Genomic DNA, 16,929 nt, shown 5'->3' on the forward strand with positions numbered 1-16,929 from the left:
TCCTGCACTGCCCTGCGGGGAGGGGAAATCGTAGCCGCATGCCCCGACACAGAGCCCTGGCACCGCCGTATCAGCCCCCAGACATCCCTCGTGGCAGCAGCTGTAATTTTGGCTGCAGGCATGCGAGGGCCACCCGGCTTGTGCACAGAGCATCGGCTCCCGAATACCGCTGGGGCGAGTGGGGTTGCTTCCCACATCACAGCACACAGGCTGGGGTCACTGCCCACAGGCTGCTGCCCACGCAGGGCTCGGGATGGGGTTTGCCTCTGTGCGGCGTTGATGGTGCGCTGGAAGAGCAGCAGAAGCAGCACCAGCTTCTTGCTGGGTCGCTCGGTCCCATGGTTGCTGGTTCCAGGAGATAACTTGGGGAGACAGTGCCAATTATTAGTATTTTAATTACAGCCAGATGATAATGAACTGAAAAGCTGGGTTTTTTAATCAAAGCTGTGACGGCACCCGGCCCTAACGGGACACAGCGGGATGCCCAGCGCCTCGCCAGCGGCCCCCAGCCCCCGGGAGGGTTGGTGCACGCACGGGGCTGCGGCACTGGGACCTTCTACGGAGGGGATGATGCTCAGCAGGAGCCCAGGGAGATTTTAAAGCTCAGCCCTCGCGCAGGATGCCCAGAGAAGGACCAAGGCATTAAAAATCACGCTGCAGCCCACGTCCCCAGTAGACAGACCCACCCACGTGTGGATCTGTGCTTTGCATGAACGGCTTCCCCGGGGTTTGATCCATGCCTGGCTACATGATATTATCGTTGGGTATTTGCCCACCCTTTGCATCAGAGGGTTCAATTCCTTGAGTGCTGATCCCACACGAAATCCAGGTCACTTGCCTGCGCCAGCGCTTTTGAGAAAACCTGCCCCCAGTTAGCTGGCCGAGAGCTGGAGGAGGTTTGCACGGACAATTCACCAACAGGACAAAAAGAGACAAATCCGGGACTTGCCGGGAATTATTTATTCAGCTCTGCTCTCGGCAGGGAATTATGGATGTGCCAGTTGTGCCGCAGAGCACCTTCCTTCTCCCGTCCGCTTGGAAATGGGTTATTTAGTAACTGGTGAGGCCACCGGTGCTGAGTCAGCCCACAGCTAATGAACACCCTGGCTGCCCATTTGAAATTTATTGCACCTATTAATTACAACCATTAGCTGCAGCCAGTGAAATTTTTATAATGAGGACCCTTGCGACTTTGCCTTCCTAGCAGCAAATTAACTGTGTGGGGGGAAGAATCAATGGGATCAGCATACTTTACAGAAGCGATGTTTTAATTAGCGATTCTCTGCAAACATGCCAAGCAACAGCTTCTCCGTTCATTATCTCTCCTTAAAGGGATGGTGCTTCTTTTCAGGTTAGTTTTATCCCGGTCTCGTCTCCTCTGTTGTTGGGTTTCTAATGCACTGCTGCTCATTATAGAAACTGCTTTGAAGTTGGTTTTATCTTAGGTCTGGTTGTAAGCAGTGAGATGTCCAAGGTTTGGGGGGGGGGGGGGGGAAAGCAACCCTAGGAAATAATGGTTTTGAAAGCTTGGCTGAAAAATAGCTAAATTAGATGGATCCTGTGGCTGTGAGGAGGAGGAGGGGGACAGGGAGTGTGGGAAAGGGGTTGTGTCCCCTCAGGGACAGGCTGCCCTGGCAGCAAGCCCCAGGGATGTGGGCCCTGCACCTCTGACGCTTAAAAAAGAAAGGACCAAAAGTCCCAGGCAAGGCTGCCTCCGTGCAGGGAGCATCTGCGTTGCACGGAGCTGCCGTGCTTCAGAAGAAAGTCTCCACAAGTCCCGTGAGCACAGTGCTGCGGCCCCCGGTGCTTCTCCGGGGACTCTTCCGAGGGTGTCTGCTCAGCAGATTTTAGAAAACCAGGCTGGTGATCCCCAGATCATCAGTCACTCCTGAAAACCTTGGCTGTAGAGGTGGATGGACTAGCTATCATGAAAGGCAACTGAAATGAAATTTCTGGGAAGTTTTCTACATTTCATTACAAATTATTTAATTCCATTCAGTTCCCTGCAAAAATAAGGGACCAATTTCCATTGCAAATGATCCCATTTCCCAGGAAAAAACCGACACGCTGGCGGCTAAAGGCAGCTTTGAAATTCAGGGTTTAAAATGCAAAACTTAATGTTGTTTTTTCCAACCAAGTAGCTAAAAGTGAATTCAATGGCGTTTCGTAGAAATAGAAAAGCTGGGGCAGAGGAAAAAAATCAGCCAAAACGAAAGCTCCCAGTGCCTGAGCACACCTTCCCCGGGTCCGGCGGCCACCGGCGTCACCCGGCAGCCCCAGCCCGTCCCTGTAGCGAGGCTGTGCTGACCCCTGCCTGCACCCCTGCCTGCACCCCTGCCTGCACCCAGGGCTCTCCCTGCCCAGGACCTCCCCTCCCGAAGCTGTCCTGCTTCAGCTGCCGGCCGTGCTGCTGAGAGCTGCCCGGCTGCCCAGCGAAGCCCAGGGAAATGGGTAATTGCTGGGCTAAGGAATAGACTCTGTCCAGCTGGTTCAGAAAGACATTTTTTAGGGCTCAGAGAAAGTGACATTATTAAAGTGAGCATGCTGATTTCAGACAGCTCCCAATTCATCACTGTGACAGTGACAAACACAGCCCGGGGTTATGCAGTTGACTAAAGAGAATTCTCTAGCTTTACATTTTTAATGCTCCTCGCATTTTCTCTGCTGCAGTGGAGTTTTATCCAAAGGATCTTCTCCCTTGAATAGAAAGGGCAGCATGGGTCTGTGAAGCATGCCCAGCCCTTGCAAATCAAGCGGGGCTTCTGTCATCACTGCCCAAGCCAGTTCATTTATTTTTTAATTATTCCTTGCTCCTTCAGGATCCTTTTTCTACCTTTTCAAGAAGAACAGGAGCGTCAGCCTCAGCTGGGCTGCCTCTATTCTCCAGGGCTCATTCATCATTGTCTGCCGCCTGAATGGGAGGCAGAGGGTCAGCCTGAAAAGCCTCCGCGTTACAAGCTCCTCTAAATATATCAATAGCTCCCTAATGGACGCTGGGGTCCCAGCCGGACCGCCCAGGCTCTCGGGGCGGCTTTGTGTCTGCAAGGGGGGGACAGCCGGGCCGGGCACGGGTGGCACGGGGCAGCGGCGATGGGCACCCACGGGGACCGAGAGCTGCTCAGCCGAGGCTGCCTGGGAGGTCCAGCACGGACATGTTTGCCTGGTTAATATGGAGAGTGTTAAACAGCGGGGACGGTGCCGGGTGGGAGGTGGGAGCCCTGCACGGGCGAGGAAGGTGTTTGCCAAATCGGGGTTTGGCAGTGCCGGATCAGACCCAGCGTGCCAAACCGGGGTGCCAGCTCCCAAAGGCTTCTCCCTTCGTGTCATCCCTTCCCCGCTGGCACCGGGTTTGCTCTGCTCCGGCTGAAGCTGTGCAAAGCTGGGAGGGTGCAGGGGCCGGGAGGTGAGCGGCCCCCCACCCCGGTGGGCTGGCCCCCGCGCAGCCCCTCTGCACCAGCCGTTCCCTCCAAAATCCCATTCTCAGGCTGGTAACAAAAAAGCAGCAGCACAAAGAGAGACGAGGAGACCTGCCGCTATGCTGAGAAGCCATTCAGAACAGGAGACTCATTAAAGAGCCTGTTGTCATTATTTGTGAGCTCCAGAGGTAGCCTTATTTAATTTGGGAGCTACCAGACAGGTACCCAGATGGCTGGGGAGGGGGGGCAGCAGCAGAAGTGGATTAAATGGGATGCCTCTCGCTGCTGCCATTCACTTTGTGCTGCAGCTGGGCCCCCTGGAAAGGGGGAAAGTGGGAAGGCGGGGATGTGGCATCACCCCCCTGCAACATCACCGCTGGTGAAGAGTGCGTAGAGATGGGGATCCATGGGCCCCACCTGCTTTGGCTTTTTTCCCCTGGTTAATTTTCTCCCAGCTGTCCCTGCTGTGAATTAGGGCTGCTCCAAACTCTGCCGGGGTTGCGGGCTGCAGGCAGCGGGCTGGGGGCTCTCAGCGGTGCCCAGCTCTTGGGAGGGTCACTCTTTGCTCGCTACTGTTGGTGGCCGTGAGCCTCAGGAGGTGACAGTACCTCCTACACTGACATTTCCACTTAGTCCTCTGACAGCTTGAGCATCATGCCCATTTCACAGATGGGTAAATTGAGGCCCCAAGTTGTTCCCTGTCCGTGCTGCTGCTGACAGGGAGCAAACACCGAGTTGAGGCTCTGCAGGGAGCCCCAGGTGGTGACTGTGCTGTGGGTGCTGCGGTCCCTCTGCTCTCCGCACGGCTGGAGGATGGCACAGTTCTGGTGACGAGGATGTGCCTTGCTGGGCAGTGTGACACTGCGCAGGCTGGGCACGGCTCCCTTTGAGACCAGCACTGCCTCTTCTGGGGCAGAATTAGAGCTGGTCATTTGCAAACTGTACAAAAGCTAAAAATTAAAGTAGGGAGAAAATGAAGGTTTCGCTTCAGACAGTATTTCTGCAAGTATTTGTTATTTATTTAAAAAAAACCCAACAGCCTTTCATTTGCATAATTACATTTTGCAGCTGTTGGACCATAATGTGGGCTGTGCTTTGGGGCATTATTTTATCCGTTGAAAACGGACACAAAGAGAGTGAACTCTGCTCTCAGCTGTGCCTCATTGTGCCGTAACCACTGGTGCTGCCTCTGCGCCGGGGCGCTCCCAGGGCAGCTCACCTCCTGGGCCCTCGAATATGCATTAGGCCCCGCAAGCTGTCCCCACGTCTGTCCCGATTGTTCACTGCTTTTGAGGAGAGGGGCTGGGGGGGGGTTTAATCTCCTCGTCTTTCGCTGGGTAGGGAATTTGGGAGCGCGTGGCTGGGGGCCTCGGATGCGGGGAAGGAGGGGGAAGGGAGATGTGCACCGGTGCAGGATGATGTTCCAGTTTTGTGATTTTGGGGATGTGTCCTACGCCCTCCATCCTGCCCGTGCATCCCCTGTGCATCTGCAGGAGCTGCCCTGACTCCTCTCCCTGTCCCCATCCAGGTCTCCCAGGGGTGCTCCCACACCTCTCCTGCGCCAGGTGATGCCCCAGTTCACCTTTGCTTGCTTCTGCGGGCTCCATGGCTTCTGCAAGATGAAGAGGAAGAAAGAAGAGTCCAGTGCTGAGCAGGAGACAGCGGTGTGAGGAGCAGACTCGTGTGTGTGCCTTGCCGAGCCGTGCCTCGGGACTCCGTCCCCTTCCCACCGGTATGCTGGGACTGAGGGGGGACTTTTGCTGCCTCCTTTCTTCTCACCTCTCCAAGGACCAGCTCCCCCCCGGGAATCACCCTCTGCCTGCACTGTCTCGGGGTGTCTCAGGGGACCGGGGGGCTGCTCGGCCGAGCTGACGTGCCTGGGATGGTGCTTGGCAGGAGCCTGGGGCTGAGCAATGCTTTTGCTCATTGATAGCAGCAGCGGGCTGGGAAGAGCGTGGAGGGAGCTGGTTAATCTCCTCTAATACACTTATCCTGCAGCTTCTCTCATTTTCTCTCCCCTCCCTCTTCCCAGATACTTGCATGGCCAGGGGAGAGCCAAAGCACGGGAATGACCTTGCTGAGAGGCAGAAGCAGATGCTGTGGATGTTATCCAGGTGCTGCAGCAATTCTGCCCGGACCCCCAGCCCTGCCAGGCACCGAGCCCTCAGGACCCAAGCAGCCGGTGTCAGAGGGACCCTGCGTCCCAGCACGGTAGAGATTTCCCCTCCTGATCCAGCTGACCTGCCCTTGCTCCAACAAGTCTCAACAGACAGACCCTGAAGGGGTTTTTAAAAGCCGGGGCCAGACCTTGTCCTTCCTGGAGTCATAGTGCTGGAGAGGCTGGCCCTGGCTGGTAAGTTGTCCTGCTGCTGTAGAATTGGCTGAACGTAAAAACAAGCTGGTTTGGGGTTTGCTTTTTTTTTTTAAGTCTGTCTCAAGCAAATGTCTGTGACTCCAAGAAGCCATTCTCCATGCCTCTGCCCTGCCTGGTCCCGCGGGTGCAGCACACCAGAGCGTTTCGGAGGCACCAGACACGCCAGCCCTGCTTGGATGCTGCTCCCTGTGCGACTGGTGCCGACCGGGAGCTCCCGCGCCACAGGTGGGGGGGGACACCTCGGTGCCTGACCCCCACCCCCTGCACACCTGAGCCATGAGGCTCAGCGGGAGGTTGTTCTTGTTCGGCAAACGGGCCAAAATCCCTGAGCTCGGGGCACCTGAGATTCACTCCAGGGACATTTCCAGCACAAACGTGTCCTCCAGAGCAGAAATCCTTATATTCTTCCATACTGCGCTTCCCTTCTCCATATGGAGACCCCCTGAGCCTGGGGCCAAAAGCGATGCCCGGGGCTGCCGGGCAGGAGCCACCCGTCCCCAGGGTTAGTCCTGCTCCTGCCACCGCCGCCTCCTGCGGTGGCCGTGCGCTCGCCTTGCGCTGCGTGGCTGTCCCCACCGTCCCCCTCTCTCCTCTACCCTGTCTGTGCGTCCTTCCCACCCACCGCTGAAGCCATACAGGAGCTTCCTGCGTGCTGTGCCATCCAGGAGGCATCTCAGAGAGAGATCCCTGCTCAGATACCCTCCAAACAGCCCCAGGCTCTGCATGCTGGAGAGCTGGCGAGTGTCCCTGAGACAGGGTCCCCCAGGGTTTGGGGACCGCTGCTTAGGTCTACATCCCCAAATGCACCCGGCATTCAAGATCTCATTTCAGGCACCAGCAGCTGCAACAGCCCTGGTGCTCCTGTTTGCAAGACGTGCTGGAGAGCAGCAGGGACAGTCCCTAGGAAAGGGTAAATGCTCAGGGGCAGCCGTGCCCACTGCCCATCGGCATGGGGCGGGGGGGGTATTGACTTGAGCAGATTGACACCCCCCAGGAGCCCCTACCGCGGGGGACAAGCACACTCAGAGATCAAATCCTCCCCCCATGATTAACTGGCTCGACCTTTCCAGGGTTTGCCCAGTGCTCCCAGATCAGATTTGCACTGGGCAAACAGAGCTGTATGAGCCACTGACAGCTCCCCTTCGGAGGAGATTTGTTGGCTCAGCCAACATCCAGAACCAACATGGCTATTATTTTATTTTCTTATCCCAAGGATTTAGCACAAAAACCTGAGCCTGGCCAGGAGTGCCAATAACACGAGGTGCAGCTGAGGAGCTTTAAATCCTCTCTGCTGGGTGCCCGTTGTCTGGGCTGCAGTGGGAAGCAGCTGACTGGTGTGGGATGTGCGGCTCAGAGCCGGCTCGGAGGTGGCAGCCAGCCGGGACCGGGCACGGGGGCACGGACTGCGCGTGGTCTCCGTGCGTCAGACCCTGGGGTCGGGAGGCTCGGGACACTTGGCTTTTTCCCCTCTTTAAGCCCAAGTGATGTGAGCTGTGGGATGCAGTGCTGCAGCCCCCGGGCAGTGTTCCCAGCCAGGTATTTCCCAGCTGGGCTCCAGGTTTCGGCACGGGAGAGGGCACGCGGTGGCACATGAGGTGCCCTGCGAGGGGCCAGCCAGGAGAGCGGTCTGGCTTCCCTGTCATTTGTCACCGTTGAGCTCAGCAAGTTTCAGGCTGGCACACACAGGTCGGTGGAAAACACTGTGGTTAGTGCCGGCTGTAATCTCTCCCCTGGGACCTGTGGGGCTGCATCAACCTTTTACTTAAGCTTTGCTGAGGAGCCGCTTTGCAGAGCCAGCAAGGATGGCTGAGGTTAATGCTGATGCACCCACGTTTTGGCTCCGTTGACGGTGCCCCATTCCTGGGGGGACACAAGCTGGGTCCCTGCTAATGACAATCTGAGCAGGGATGACCCTTGTGAGTGCAGCGTGGAGAGCTGGGGCTGTTCGGGCAGCGGGTGCATGCTCCAGGGAGACCATCAAAGCAGAGGTTTGGGGGAAATCATGGGCAGCTTTGCTCAGTCAGGCTTTACAAAAGCTAAATCATTGCTGTGGGGTTGAGGGGGTTGGCCCAGTTCATCACTGTGTAACCTTCGCTGCTAAACCTCTTGGATTCCAGATCCATCATGGTTTGGCAGTTAAAGATGTGCAGCTAACAGCCACCCCAAGATTTCGTGTCTAGGTGGAGGCTCGGCGTTGCACTGAGAGCAGCCCTGGAGATGAGGCTGCTGCGTGACGGGATGGTGCTTCAGGCGCTCCTGGTTGTAGTGGGAGTTCCCCGGGCTGGCCTGGGATGAGCTGGGAGCTCTGCTGGAAACACGCCGTGCGCACGCTGTGCTTGCACTGTGCATGCTGTGCATACATTGTACGTGATGCACGCCCAGTGCACACGCTGTACGTGGTGCACGCGCTGTGCACACCCTATGCACGCACTGCACGCGCCGTGCACACGCACACCACGCACCTTCTGGACTCGCTGCATGCTGGACGTGTGCGGCAGCTCTGTGCCTGGTCAGATTTTCCCTGTGTCTTGAATATTCCTGTCTCCAGTGAGGGGTTCCCAAGCCAGGTGTTTAATGAATGTAGCATGTACAATTGAGCCAGGCAGACACTCACCCACACGCATTATATGTGCAGTTGAAAAGACAATAAATGAACCAAGTGCAGTATGAATGTTAAAGCGCTCGAGCTACAGTTATTTTTAAAGAGAACTTCCCACCTCCCTGGATGGATGTAGCTCTCAAAGCAACAATATGTTTTCCACCATGGCTCTGAGCAAAATGGTTTGCTCCTGGATTGACCTCTATTGTGTTCATAAGTGGCTTGTGGTGCTTTTTGATTCCCCCATCATAATGACTTGACCTCTAGATTTATGGCTGAAGGTCCTTTCATCTGCACATTGTTTCCCACCAGACTCCAGCCTGGCGTTTTCTGTAGCAAACCTGCCAAGAGCTGAGCCCTGTGCCGCTCGCCCCTCCGAGCTGCCCAGCCAGCTTCCACTAACAAATTTGCAGTGGGCAAAAGAAAAACGTTTTGGTTTTTTTCTCTCTCTTTCCAGTGGCAGCATTTTAATAGGGCAGCGTATGCTTCTGAGACTGCGAAGGCTGGGAAGTTGACAGCTCTTGTCACAGTACAAACAGTCTATCCCCGTCTCTCTTTCTCTCTCCCCCACGTTTGCACAACCCCGGGCGTTTTTATAAACTAGGAGTTTGCTTATTGTTCAGGATTTCCTCTTGCCCTCCCAAGTGACAGACACCCTGCCTTTGACTCTTCCACCCGGCTTTTGCTTCTCCACTCCAGAAGCAACTGGACCTGAGCGATACTGTAGTAGATAAATCTTACTAATGTCGGTGGCAATGAGCTATACGCTGGAGTTGTCCGTTCAGTGGTTTCCAAGTGCTTTTCCAAGGCTTTTCCATCCTCTGGAGAGAGGAAAGGAGGTGCAGGGGAAAAGGGACCCCCCACGGCTGAGCAGTGAGCCTGAAGCTGAGGCTGCAAAATCGCCCCTGTCCTGGCTGCTCGCGGGCATCCTGGGGGTAAAGGTGCAGTAGACATGTAACCTGGCCTCTCCGGTACGGAGCTGGCTCAGCGTACAGCTGGGCTCCCTGCAAATCCCCTGTTACCACACAAGCCTTATCTGTACTGTGGGTTCCCAGGGTTTATGGAGAGAGCCTCCACCTCCGTCCCTCCTCAGGAAGAGGAGAGCGGTGCTCCTGAAAGGTGCATTTGTTCCCACCAGCAATAATCCTTCTTTAATCTTCTTATACTAAGGAAAGCATCCAACTTCCCTTGAAGTTGGTGGGATGCACGGAGGAGGGAGGTCCCTCTCGCCGCGGGCTGCAGCCGGTGCCTGCCCTGGCCAGGTCCTTGCCGGGGCTTTGGAGGGGGATGTCCTGCAGCTCAGCCCCTTCCCGTGCACCCCGAGCTTCTCCAAAGGGCTGGAGTGAAGCCGGCAGCAGCCAGCAACACCCGTGCACCAGCTCTGGGAATGGAGAAGTAACATCGTCTGAAACGAGGACCTGAGGACCTGCTTGTAGCAAGGGTTCAGGGTCTGGAGCGAATGCTGGAGTGTTGGGAAAAATCCGTTTTAATGATCAAAATAACCAAAGCATCGCCTCAGGCTCACTTCCAAGATAGGCAGTGTAGCCCCTTTGTAAATATTGGCTTACTTGGGAGCAAGGGAGCCTACAGATGTTTATTTGCATGACAATAGCTGGGTTGGGGACCAAAATATGTGTATGCGGGGGCGCGGGGCGCAGCCTCCCTCGGCAGACGGGCTGGTGATGGAGGTGGTCCTGCCAGGGGAGCTTTGCACTGCGCTGATTCGAGATGAAGAAATGTTTGTGCAGTGAGCTGGAAGGGTACGCGCACAAATTGTAGGAGGCAAGCCAAGAAAAAAAGCTGCAGCTTGAACTCTCATCTTGTAACGCATTCCTAAAGGTTTTGCTGGAGATGTGAAAAAGGACCAGAAAAACAACCCCGGCGATCCCGAGGCAGCCGCTCTGCAGCAGGACAGACGGCTTCCGCCCAAACGCCCCGCAACCATCGGCTTGATGTAGCGCAATGGATTTTAAACGAGTGCTGTGTTTGCTACAGGCAGGGCAGTTTCTGCATCCCAGGTGGTAACCAAGAGAAAAACGCCCTTTTTTTTTTTTTTTTCCAGAAATCACCTGGTCAAAGCCACCCTTTCTCCCTCGCGTGGGCAGGATTTTCTTCCAGCTGCTCAATGTTCCCGTGCTGACCCGCTGCCCTTCTGCTAGCGAGCATTGAGGGATTGCGCAGAGAAATACCTCGGGCAGCCCGATAAAATCTGCAGTTCATGGTCAGGCTCCATCCTCCCAGCCCGTGCCTGCTCGCCTCCCCGTACGGGTCTTTGTGGCTGCCCCAAAACACCACGTTTTTCAGAAGGTTACTCCGAGGACAAAGTGCAGGCAGCTTCAGGCAGCTCCAGGTGGGCACAGGGAAGCACATGTTGTTTTGGGAAAATGCTGACCTTGTTCTGTTCCTATTTTTGCACATCAGCACAGCCTCCCGAATTCCGGGTTTGCAGCCCCAGTGCTGTCCTTGGCGAGGACCTTCGGATTTATCTTCGGGCCAAAAAAAAGGAAGTTGGTGAAACACAAAAGCGTATTTCTTGAATGTAGCTTAATTTTTGCACGGTCCCCCTGCAACGCGTGGTGACCACACGAGTAATGCACTTGTGGATTAAACCACTAGATTAAATCACTGCTCTGGAGTTTATTACAAGTGTAAAGATACGGGTCAAATTCAACCTTCGGTTTATGCCGGTATAAATCCAGAGAGACAGTGTGTATGCTGAGGTGTCTACAAAAATATTAATTATATGGAGATGAGCTTGGACTGGACCCCAACTCTCCCAGATTTCTCCTAAATGTGTCTCAGCCCCATCCCTATGCAAAAGCACGTAAAGAGCAAGCACAAGGAGGCAAAGACAGATTTACAGCGGGCACACGCTAAGGCAGCCCTGACTCAACAAAGCCCTGCTTAAATTTAAGCGTTTGCTTTGGGATTTTGCTCGATCCAATAAATTTGCCTAATTCCCCCCTAATAAACCTGTATCGATCACTGCAGAAGTGTGCAACGACGAAGCAGAGGGAAAGGCACAGAACCGTCCTTGCAGCATCTCCCTAATGTTGCCTAACGAGGATCAAAGCATTCAACCTCTTTTTATTGTCCTTTTCTTTTATCCCACTGTCTGGATTTCATCACGAAGGGACCTACCCAGACATGTTCCTCAGGAGTCTCCCAGCCCCAGTAGCCATAGAAACCGGCTATTTTTAGTCTGTTTTCATGATGCCAGTAAATGACTTTTTCTCTACTTTGGAGAGACAGAAGACCAGGTCAGCCTTGCGTGCTGGCGGATGGTAAATGAGCGTCTCCGGCAAGGCAGGCGTCCTCTCCCATACTGTACTGTACGTTTGAGAAAATAAATGCGGCATTTGTAAATAAGCACACACATCTACGCACAGAGCAGATTACTTCCTATTGTATTTCCTACGCTAGAGAAAATATTTATAAGAATTTTTAGAGTATGGGTTTTATAGACGTTTGGAGATCAGAGTTTTTGGTATATGACAAGCTTCCTCCTTTTCTGAGCTGGTTTTTCAAAAGACCCCGTAATACAAATTACCAGTGTTTGGAAATGCAATCAATGCGGGTAAGAGCACAGTGGTACTTAAACCATAAATCAGCCCCACAACAATGCCTTTCATTCCTGGGATATCAGTAAGACTCGCAGCCAAAGGCTTTTGAAGTCAGATGGAAAAACACATTTGTCTGAGTAATTATCGGGCTACATGCTAATGAGCAACGCTGGCCGGGTAATTCAGCAGGAGGGAAGGGAGCTGGGGCAGAGCATCATTTTCCTGGAGGGTTTTCTTAAAACCTCCCATCGTCTCCTGGGATGTTCCCCCTTCCCGGCAGCCCTGCGGCAGGATCCGGCCCACGGGGGCATTTCGGCAGCTGCTCCCTGCCCTCCTCGTGGGTACAAATGTTGGGGCAGCTCCGGGGGGTGCAGGAGCATCCCAGCCAGCGCCGCGTCCTCAGGGAGCACCGTGGGAAGGGATCAGCAAACCTCTGCCGAGCGGAGACGATGGAGACCGTTTCCTTTTAATGCTTGCCAGGTATCCTGGAGCTGTAAATACACCGAGCCCGACGGCTTCTGCTGTAACGTATCTAGTTTACAAGATTGTACTATAAATTATAGATGCATATCATGACTGCGGTTTGCACTGAGAGACTCGCCTATTGATCTGTCTCCTGCTGGTTAATATTCAGGACTGCCACGGCCCTGCTTTCGGAAGCAGCGTGCTGTTGCGGGTCGTTTGTACGTCTCTCCGTCTGCACTTGGAGCAAGCACTTTCCCGGCCCGACTGTACGAGCACGCGAGGAAGCAGCTGCAGCAGCTGCTGTAATAAACCGGCTTTACGATACCCCTCTGAGAGATGGGCTTCATTTTGTGTGTGCTGCTTGCAAGCCCTGACCCGGGGTGGGAGCAGAAGGGGAGGTGGGTTTGGTGTGGCTGTGGTGGGAGACGGGCAGAGGCGGCGGGAGATGGACTCCCCTAACCCCGCTCTCTTCCCACCAAGCCCTGTGTGCAGCCAGAGAGTCGCGCTGCAAAGGCACTCATTACGCACGCACACGGAGCAGGGGCAAAGCAGAAGCTGCAGTAAAATCCAGTAGCGGCAGCTCTATTTAACACAGCGGCTGTTGGGATGGGTTCCCAAGTCCCGAGGTGACTGCGGATATAAAAAAAGGTGACACTCGCAAGGGCAGTCAAAACTGTATGAACACTAACAGATGCACATTGAAACAGGCAGCAAAGGCATACTGCAGTGTAACAGCAACATATACACCGCATATGCACACCGGCCACGGGCAGCGCTCCGGCTGAGGACGGCCGCCCGGCGCAACTCAGCGCATGTAACGGGGCTCCCTCTCTCGGGGCCGGGCCCTTTAAATCTGGGAGCGGCGGGGCTGGGACAGACCAGAGGCGGTGGGGATGGGGGGGTTCCGCCCCGAGGCGGGAGGGCGCAGGTGGGCCCTGCCAGGTGGCGCGGGGCAAACCCTCCCCAGGCGGTGGTACAGCCCACGGGGGGGCGTGGCCGACCGAGGCGGGCGGGAGGCTTGAAAGCCGTTAGGCGGCCTGGCGTGAGGGGCTGCGGCTCGCTCCGCCGCCACCGGCGTCGGGCCGGGGGGACCCCCGGGGAGGCGGGAGAGCCCCGGGGGGTCGTTGGGGCTGTGCGGGGCGGGCAGGGCCCGTCGGTGCGGGCAGGGCCCGTCGGGGCGCGCATGGCCCGTCGGGGCGCGCATGCGCGGGGCGGCGCGCAGGCTCTTGCAGGCAGGCCGGGGCGGTTGTTACCGAGACCTCGTGGCGCAACGGTAGCGCGTCTGACTCCAGATCAGAAGGCTGCGTGTTCGAATCACGTCGGGGTCACGGTCCCCTGAGGGGTTCCCTTTTACGCCCTGCGGCGTGCGGGCAGAGCGGGGCCGGCCTCGGGGTACCCCGGGGACACCGGGCTGGGAAACTGAGGGGTGTCGGGGGGGTGGAGGTAGAGGCCTGGGGGCGAAGGGAGCCGGTGGTGAGGGCAGAGCTCCGGCAGCCCCTCCTCGGCTCTAGGTCTTGCTCTGGGGGGGGCCTGAGGTACCCCAGTGCCCTTGACCTTCCAGGGTGCTGCAGCCCAGGGAGGGGCCTGGCAGACCCTCACCCCGAATTACCGAAACGCGGTTGCGCTTCACCCTGCTTAAACGAAGTGGGTGCTCCAGCCGGGGTGGGAGAGGGATGAAGAGCGCTGGGAGAGGAGGCGGTGCAGCTTCTGGAAGGTTCTGCGGTGCCGTGGTCGCAGGGTTCCCGCGGCGTCCTCCTGTGCCAGCCTGACCCTGAGGACAGGCGTCACCGAGAAGTCGAATCGGTTGCAACCCGCAGATGGCATGGAGGTGGTGTCCCAGCCCTGCGGTGCTTTGCCCGTTTGGGTAGCTTTAAAAACGTGACTTCTTTGTAAAATACAGCGAAGAGATTAGGGACATAACATAACTCCAGTTACTGGGGGAAACCAGTAGAAATGACTTAAGTGCTGCTGTTGAGGGCATCGGTGAAGAAACTTTGGATGACAGAACTATTTCACTGTGATCCCCCCCCCCATCCGCAGGCACTGCTCTCAAGGACAGTGTAGGAAAACAGATGGAATAATTTTTCAAAGTTGGTAGAGTTCAACTGCTTTGATACCATTGGGAAATAGCCAACCTTTTCAATATACTGATCAGACACAGGTATGACCCTGAAGTGCTCGGGAAATGTGAGAGGTCCCGGGGGATGCTGGAGTACCATGTGGGTGAGCAGTGATCCGGAGGGACGGCATCGGCTGGGATCCTCTCGTCGATGTAAGTAATATTTTAGGAATATTTTTGTGTTCGGGTGCTTGCGTTGTGCAGGCTTGGTGGGAACTTTGGCACCAGGCTCTGAGAGGATAAATAAAACTGAACCAGCGGGAACCGGAACGCAGCTTTTAAACAGGCCTGGGTGATTATCCCTGTCTCCCGTGATGCTATGTGAAGTAAGTGGTGCCTTTCTTTTTGCTAAGAAACCCCAGCAGTAGCTGAATTAGATACTCTGTAGAATTAAATATAACACATAGAGCTCCGTACGTAACTTTCTTCCTGCCTTTATGACAATAGAAGTAGCTCTAGCTTTGAAGCGGACATGCACTTTGTTATTTTAAACTATTTTACATTTGGAAGGAACAATAAAGGCAAAGTCTAATCTGCAGGATGGATAAAGCTTCTAAGTGGTCGTTAAACTTAACTGCTTTAGCCTGTTCAGCAGATGATGGGTTGTGTACACCTGAGTTCCTGTAGTCTTGATCTCTTTCCATTAAATGGCTTTGGTCTTGACTAGCTTTTCTTCTGAACTTCATTGCTTTATAATAGCACATAGGAACGATGCTTTGAGCTTCTGTTGCCACAAAGATTACCTTTGTGTTGAAAAATAGCACCAGGCTAAAAGAAATAGAAATTGAGTCTTTATTGCCCTGCACTGCCTTCCCTGATACAATTTTAATTAAGGAAAAACGGCTGGGCAAAAAATAACTTAATATCTGGAGTATATATCCACAGCAATGTGCTCCCTGAAACGTGCGCTAGGAAAGCCAGTCGTAAGGTGATGGCAGGATATGTTTAAACCTCAGTCTGGAAGTTTGAGTAAATATGTTGCATGTGTTTGCTATGTGGCTACTAATTAAAATGTGTGTGTAATTGGTTTGGGATTTAACTGTGCTGTGGGAAGGGATGGATGGGCTTAAAGCAAATGACTGGAACCTCTTAAAAGGATAACTCGCAGAACTTGAGTATTCATCTTCTCTCTTCTCAGTGTTCTGTTACTATTTAATATTTAAGCCTCTTTTTTTGCTAAAAAGTCCTTCAGGTTGCTGTTAAATGCTTTTTCCTTTGATGGGACAGCTGTTTTCTTCAAAAGAAGACAATCATTTAATGAGAATTTTGTGAGGAAGTTATAATTCATGGCTTCATGATTAACATTTGTCTTGATCTAAATACCAAATGTGATACACAAACAAGACCCAGGTATTTTAGTATTTCACGCACGTGTTTGTGAAACAAGGAACGTTCTGGAGCCGCTGTGCTTCTGGCTGTGGTCTTCACTGAAGCGTTGAGTGCTGACTGAACAAGATGACTTAATACAGTGGAAAATGAAAGTTATTGAGTATCGACTCAGTATTTAAAAATGTGATTGCAAGGAAAAGGCTTCTCTGTGCATGTACTTTTTAATGCCAGGTGCTTAGTAAATGCGGTTTTTTCTTGTTTAAAAATTACATCTGTCTGTTTCAGGGTAAAAGGACCTGTAATGAATTCTGCAGGAAGTACCTCTTCCTAGGATTTCCTCACTTAAAAAACTGTTCTAATACGAGCTAGCTCCAGTGAGCTTGGGTACTACACAGCTGAGGGAATATCGGTGCTTCAAAATGGCTTTCCACGCTCTATTTCCTGTCTTTTAATGTTTTAAATTGAATAGGTATACAGCATTGCTGTGATTTTTGTTCCATCAGCTCATGGTGTCTGAGAGTATGCGGGTGCAAACATCTTCCCTCTCATGTGATCTTCAGGAATCAGTCTTATTCCTTAAAGGTTTCAAGCACACGGTATCTTCCTCTTTTTTGGGGAAGACTTTTTATAGTGTAATCAGTCTGAAAGAATTTATTTACAGTCATCCTGTTCCTGCTACACATTCTCACCTCGCTTCACCTTGCCACCTTAATCAATCCCTCTAGTTTCTTAATTATTTTTGATGCTCTCTTGTGTTCCCCTGCGTCTCTACTGCACCCTGCCCTTGCCAGCCGGCTGTGGCTCTGGAACCGGCTCGTGTTCCAGATTCCTCGTGGTGTCATACAGGCTTACCTCTCCCCTATCCACAGTACCGTATTTCTTTTGTCATTCAAAAAAACCCAATCAACAAAAAAAATTAGTGTTTGTCGCTTTTGCCTACTGATACATCACCTTGGATTTCTCCCAGAAATCGTTGGTTGTCTCTTTCCAGTTTTGCTCCTATAAAAGATGAGGACTAGCTTTTTCTCAGATAAACTTGTTTAACTTGTATGAGATGTAACTTT

The 16,929-nt window shown here is 53.7% G+C and overlaps 1 protein-coding gene and 1 non-coding gene across 3 annotated transcripts in view; both read left to right on the forward strand.

Annotated features, from left to right (window-relative positions):
• BLACAT1 (BLACAT1 overlapping LEMD1 locus) overlaps window positions 1-12,666 on the forward strand; it is a 36,277-nt gene extending 23,611 nt beyond the window's left edge. For both annotated transcript variants that reach the window (XM_072844678.1, XM_072844677.1), the window contains exons 2-4: window positions 4,945-5,148; window positions 5,449-5,769; window positions 10,452-12,666. In XM_072844678.1, the coding sequence (XP_072700779.1) occupies window positions 4,985-5,086 (102 nt within the window). In that variant the 5' untranslated portion in view covers window positions 4,945-4,984 and the 3' untranslated portion in view covers window positions 5,087-5,148; window positions 5,449-5,769; window positions 10,452-12,666. The remainder of the gene's footprint in view (window positions 1-4,944; window positions 5,149-5,448; window positions 5,770-10,451) is intronic.
• Window positions 12,667-13,673: 1,007 nt separating this feature from the next.
• On the forward strand, window positions 13,674-13,745 carry TRNAW-CCA (transfer RNA tryptophan (anticodon CCA)). Its single transcript has one exon. It is a non-coding gene; the product is annotated as a tRNA-Trp (tRNA).
• The last annotated feature ends 3,184 nt before the right edge of the window (window positions 13,746-16,929 follow it).

This window comes from Ciconia boyciana, chromosome 23, assembly GCF_034638445.1.
Source record: "Ciconia boyciana chromosome 23, ASM3463844v1, whole genome shotgun sequence".
In the NCBI taxonomy this organism is placed as follows: Eukaryota; Metazoa; Chordata; class Aves; order Ciconiiformes; family Ciconiidae; genus Ciconia; species Ciconia boyciana.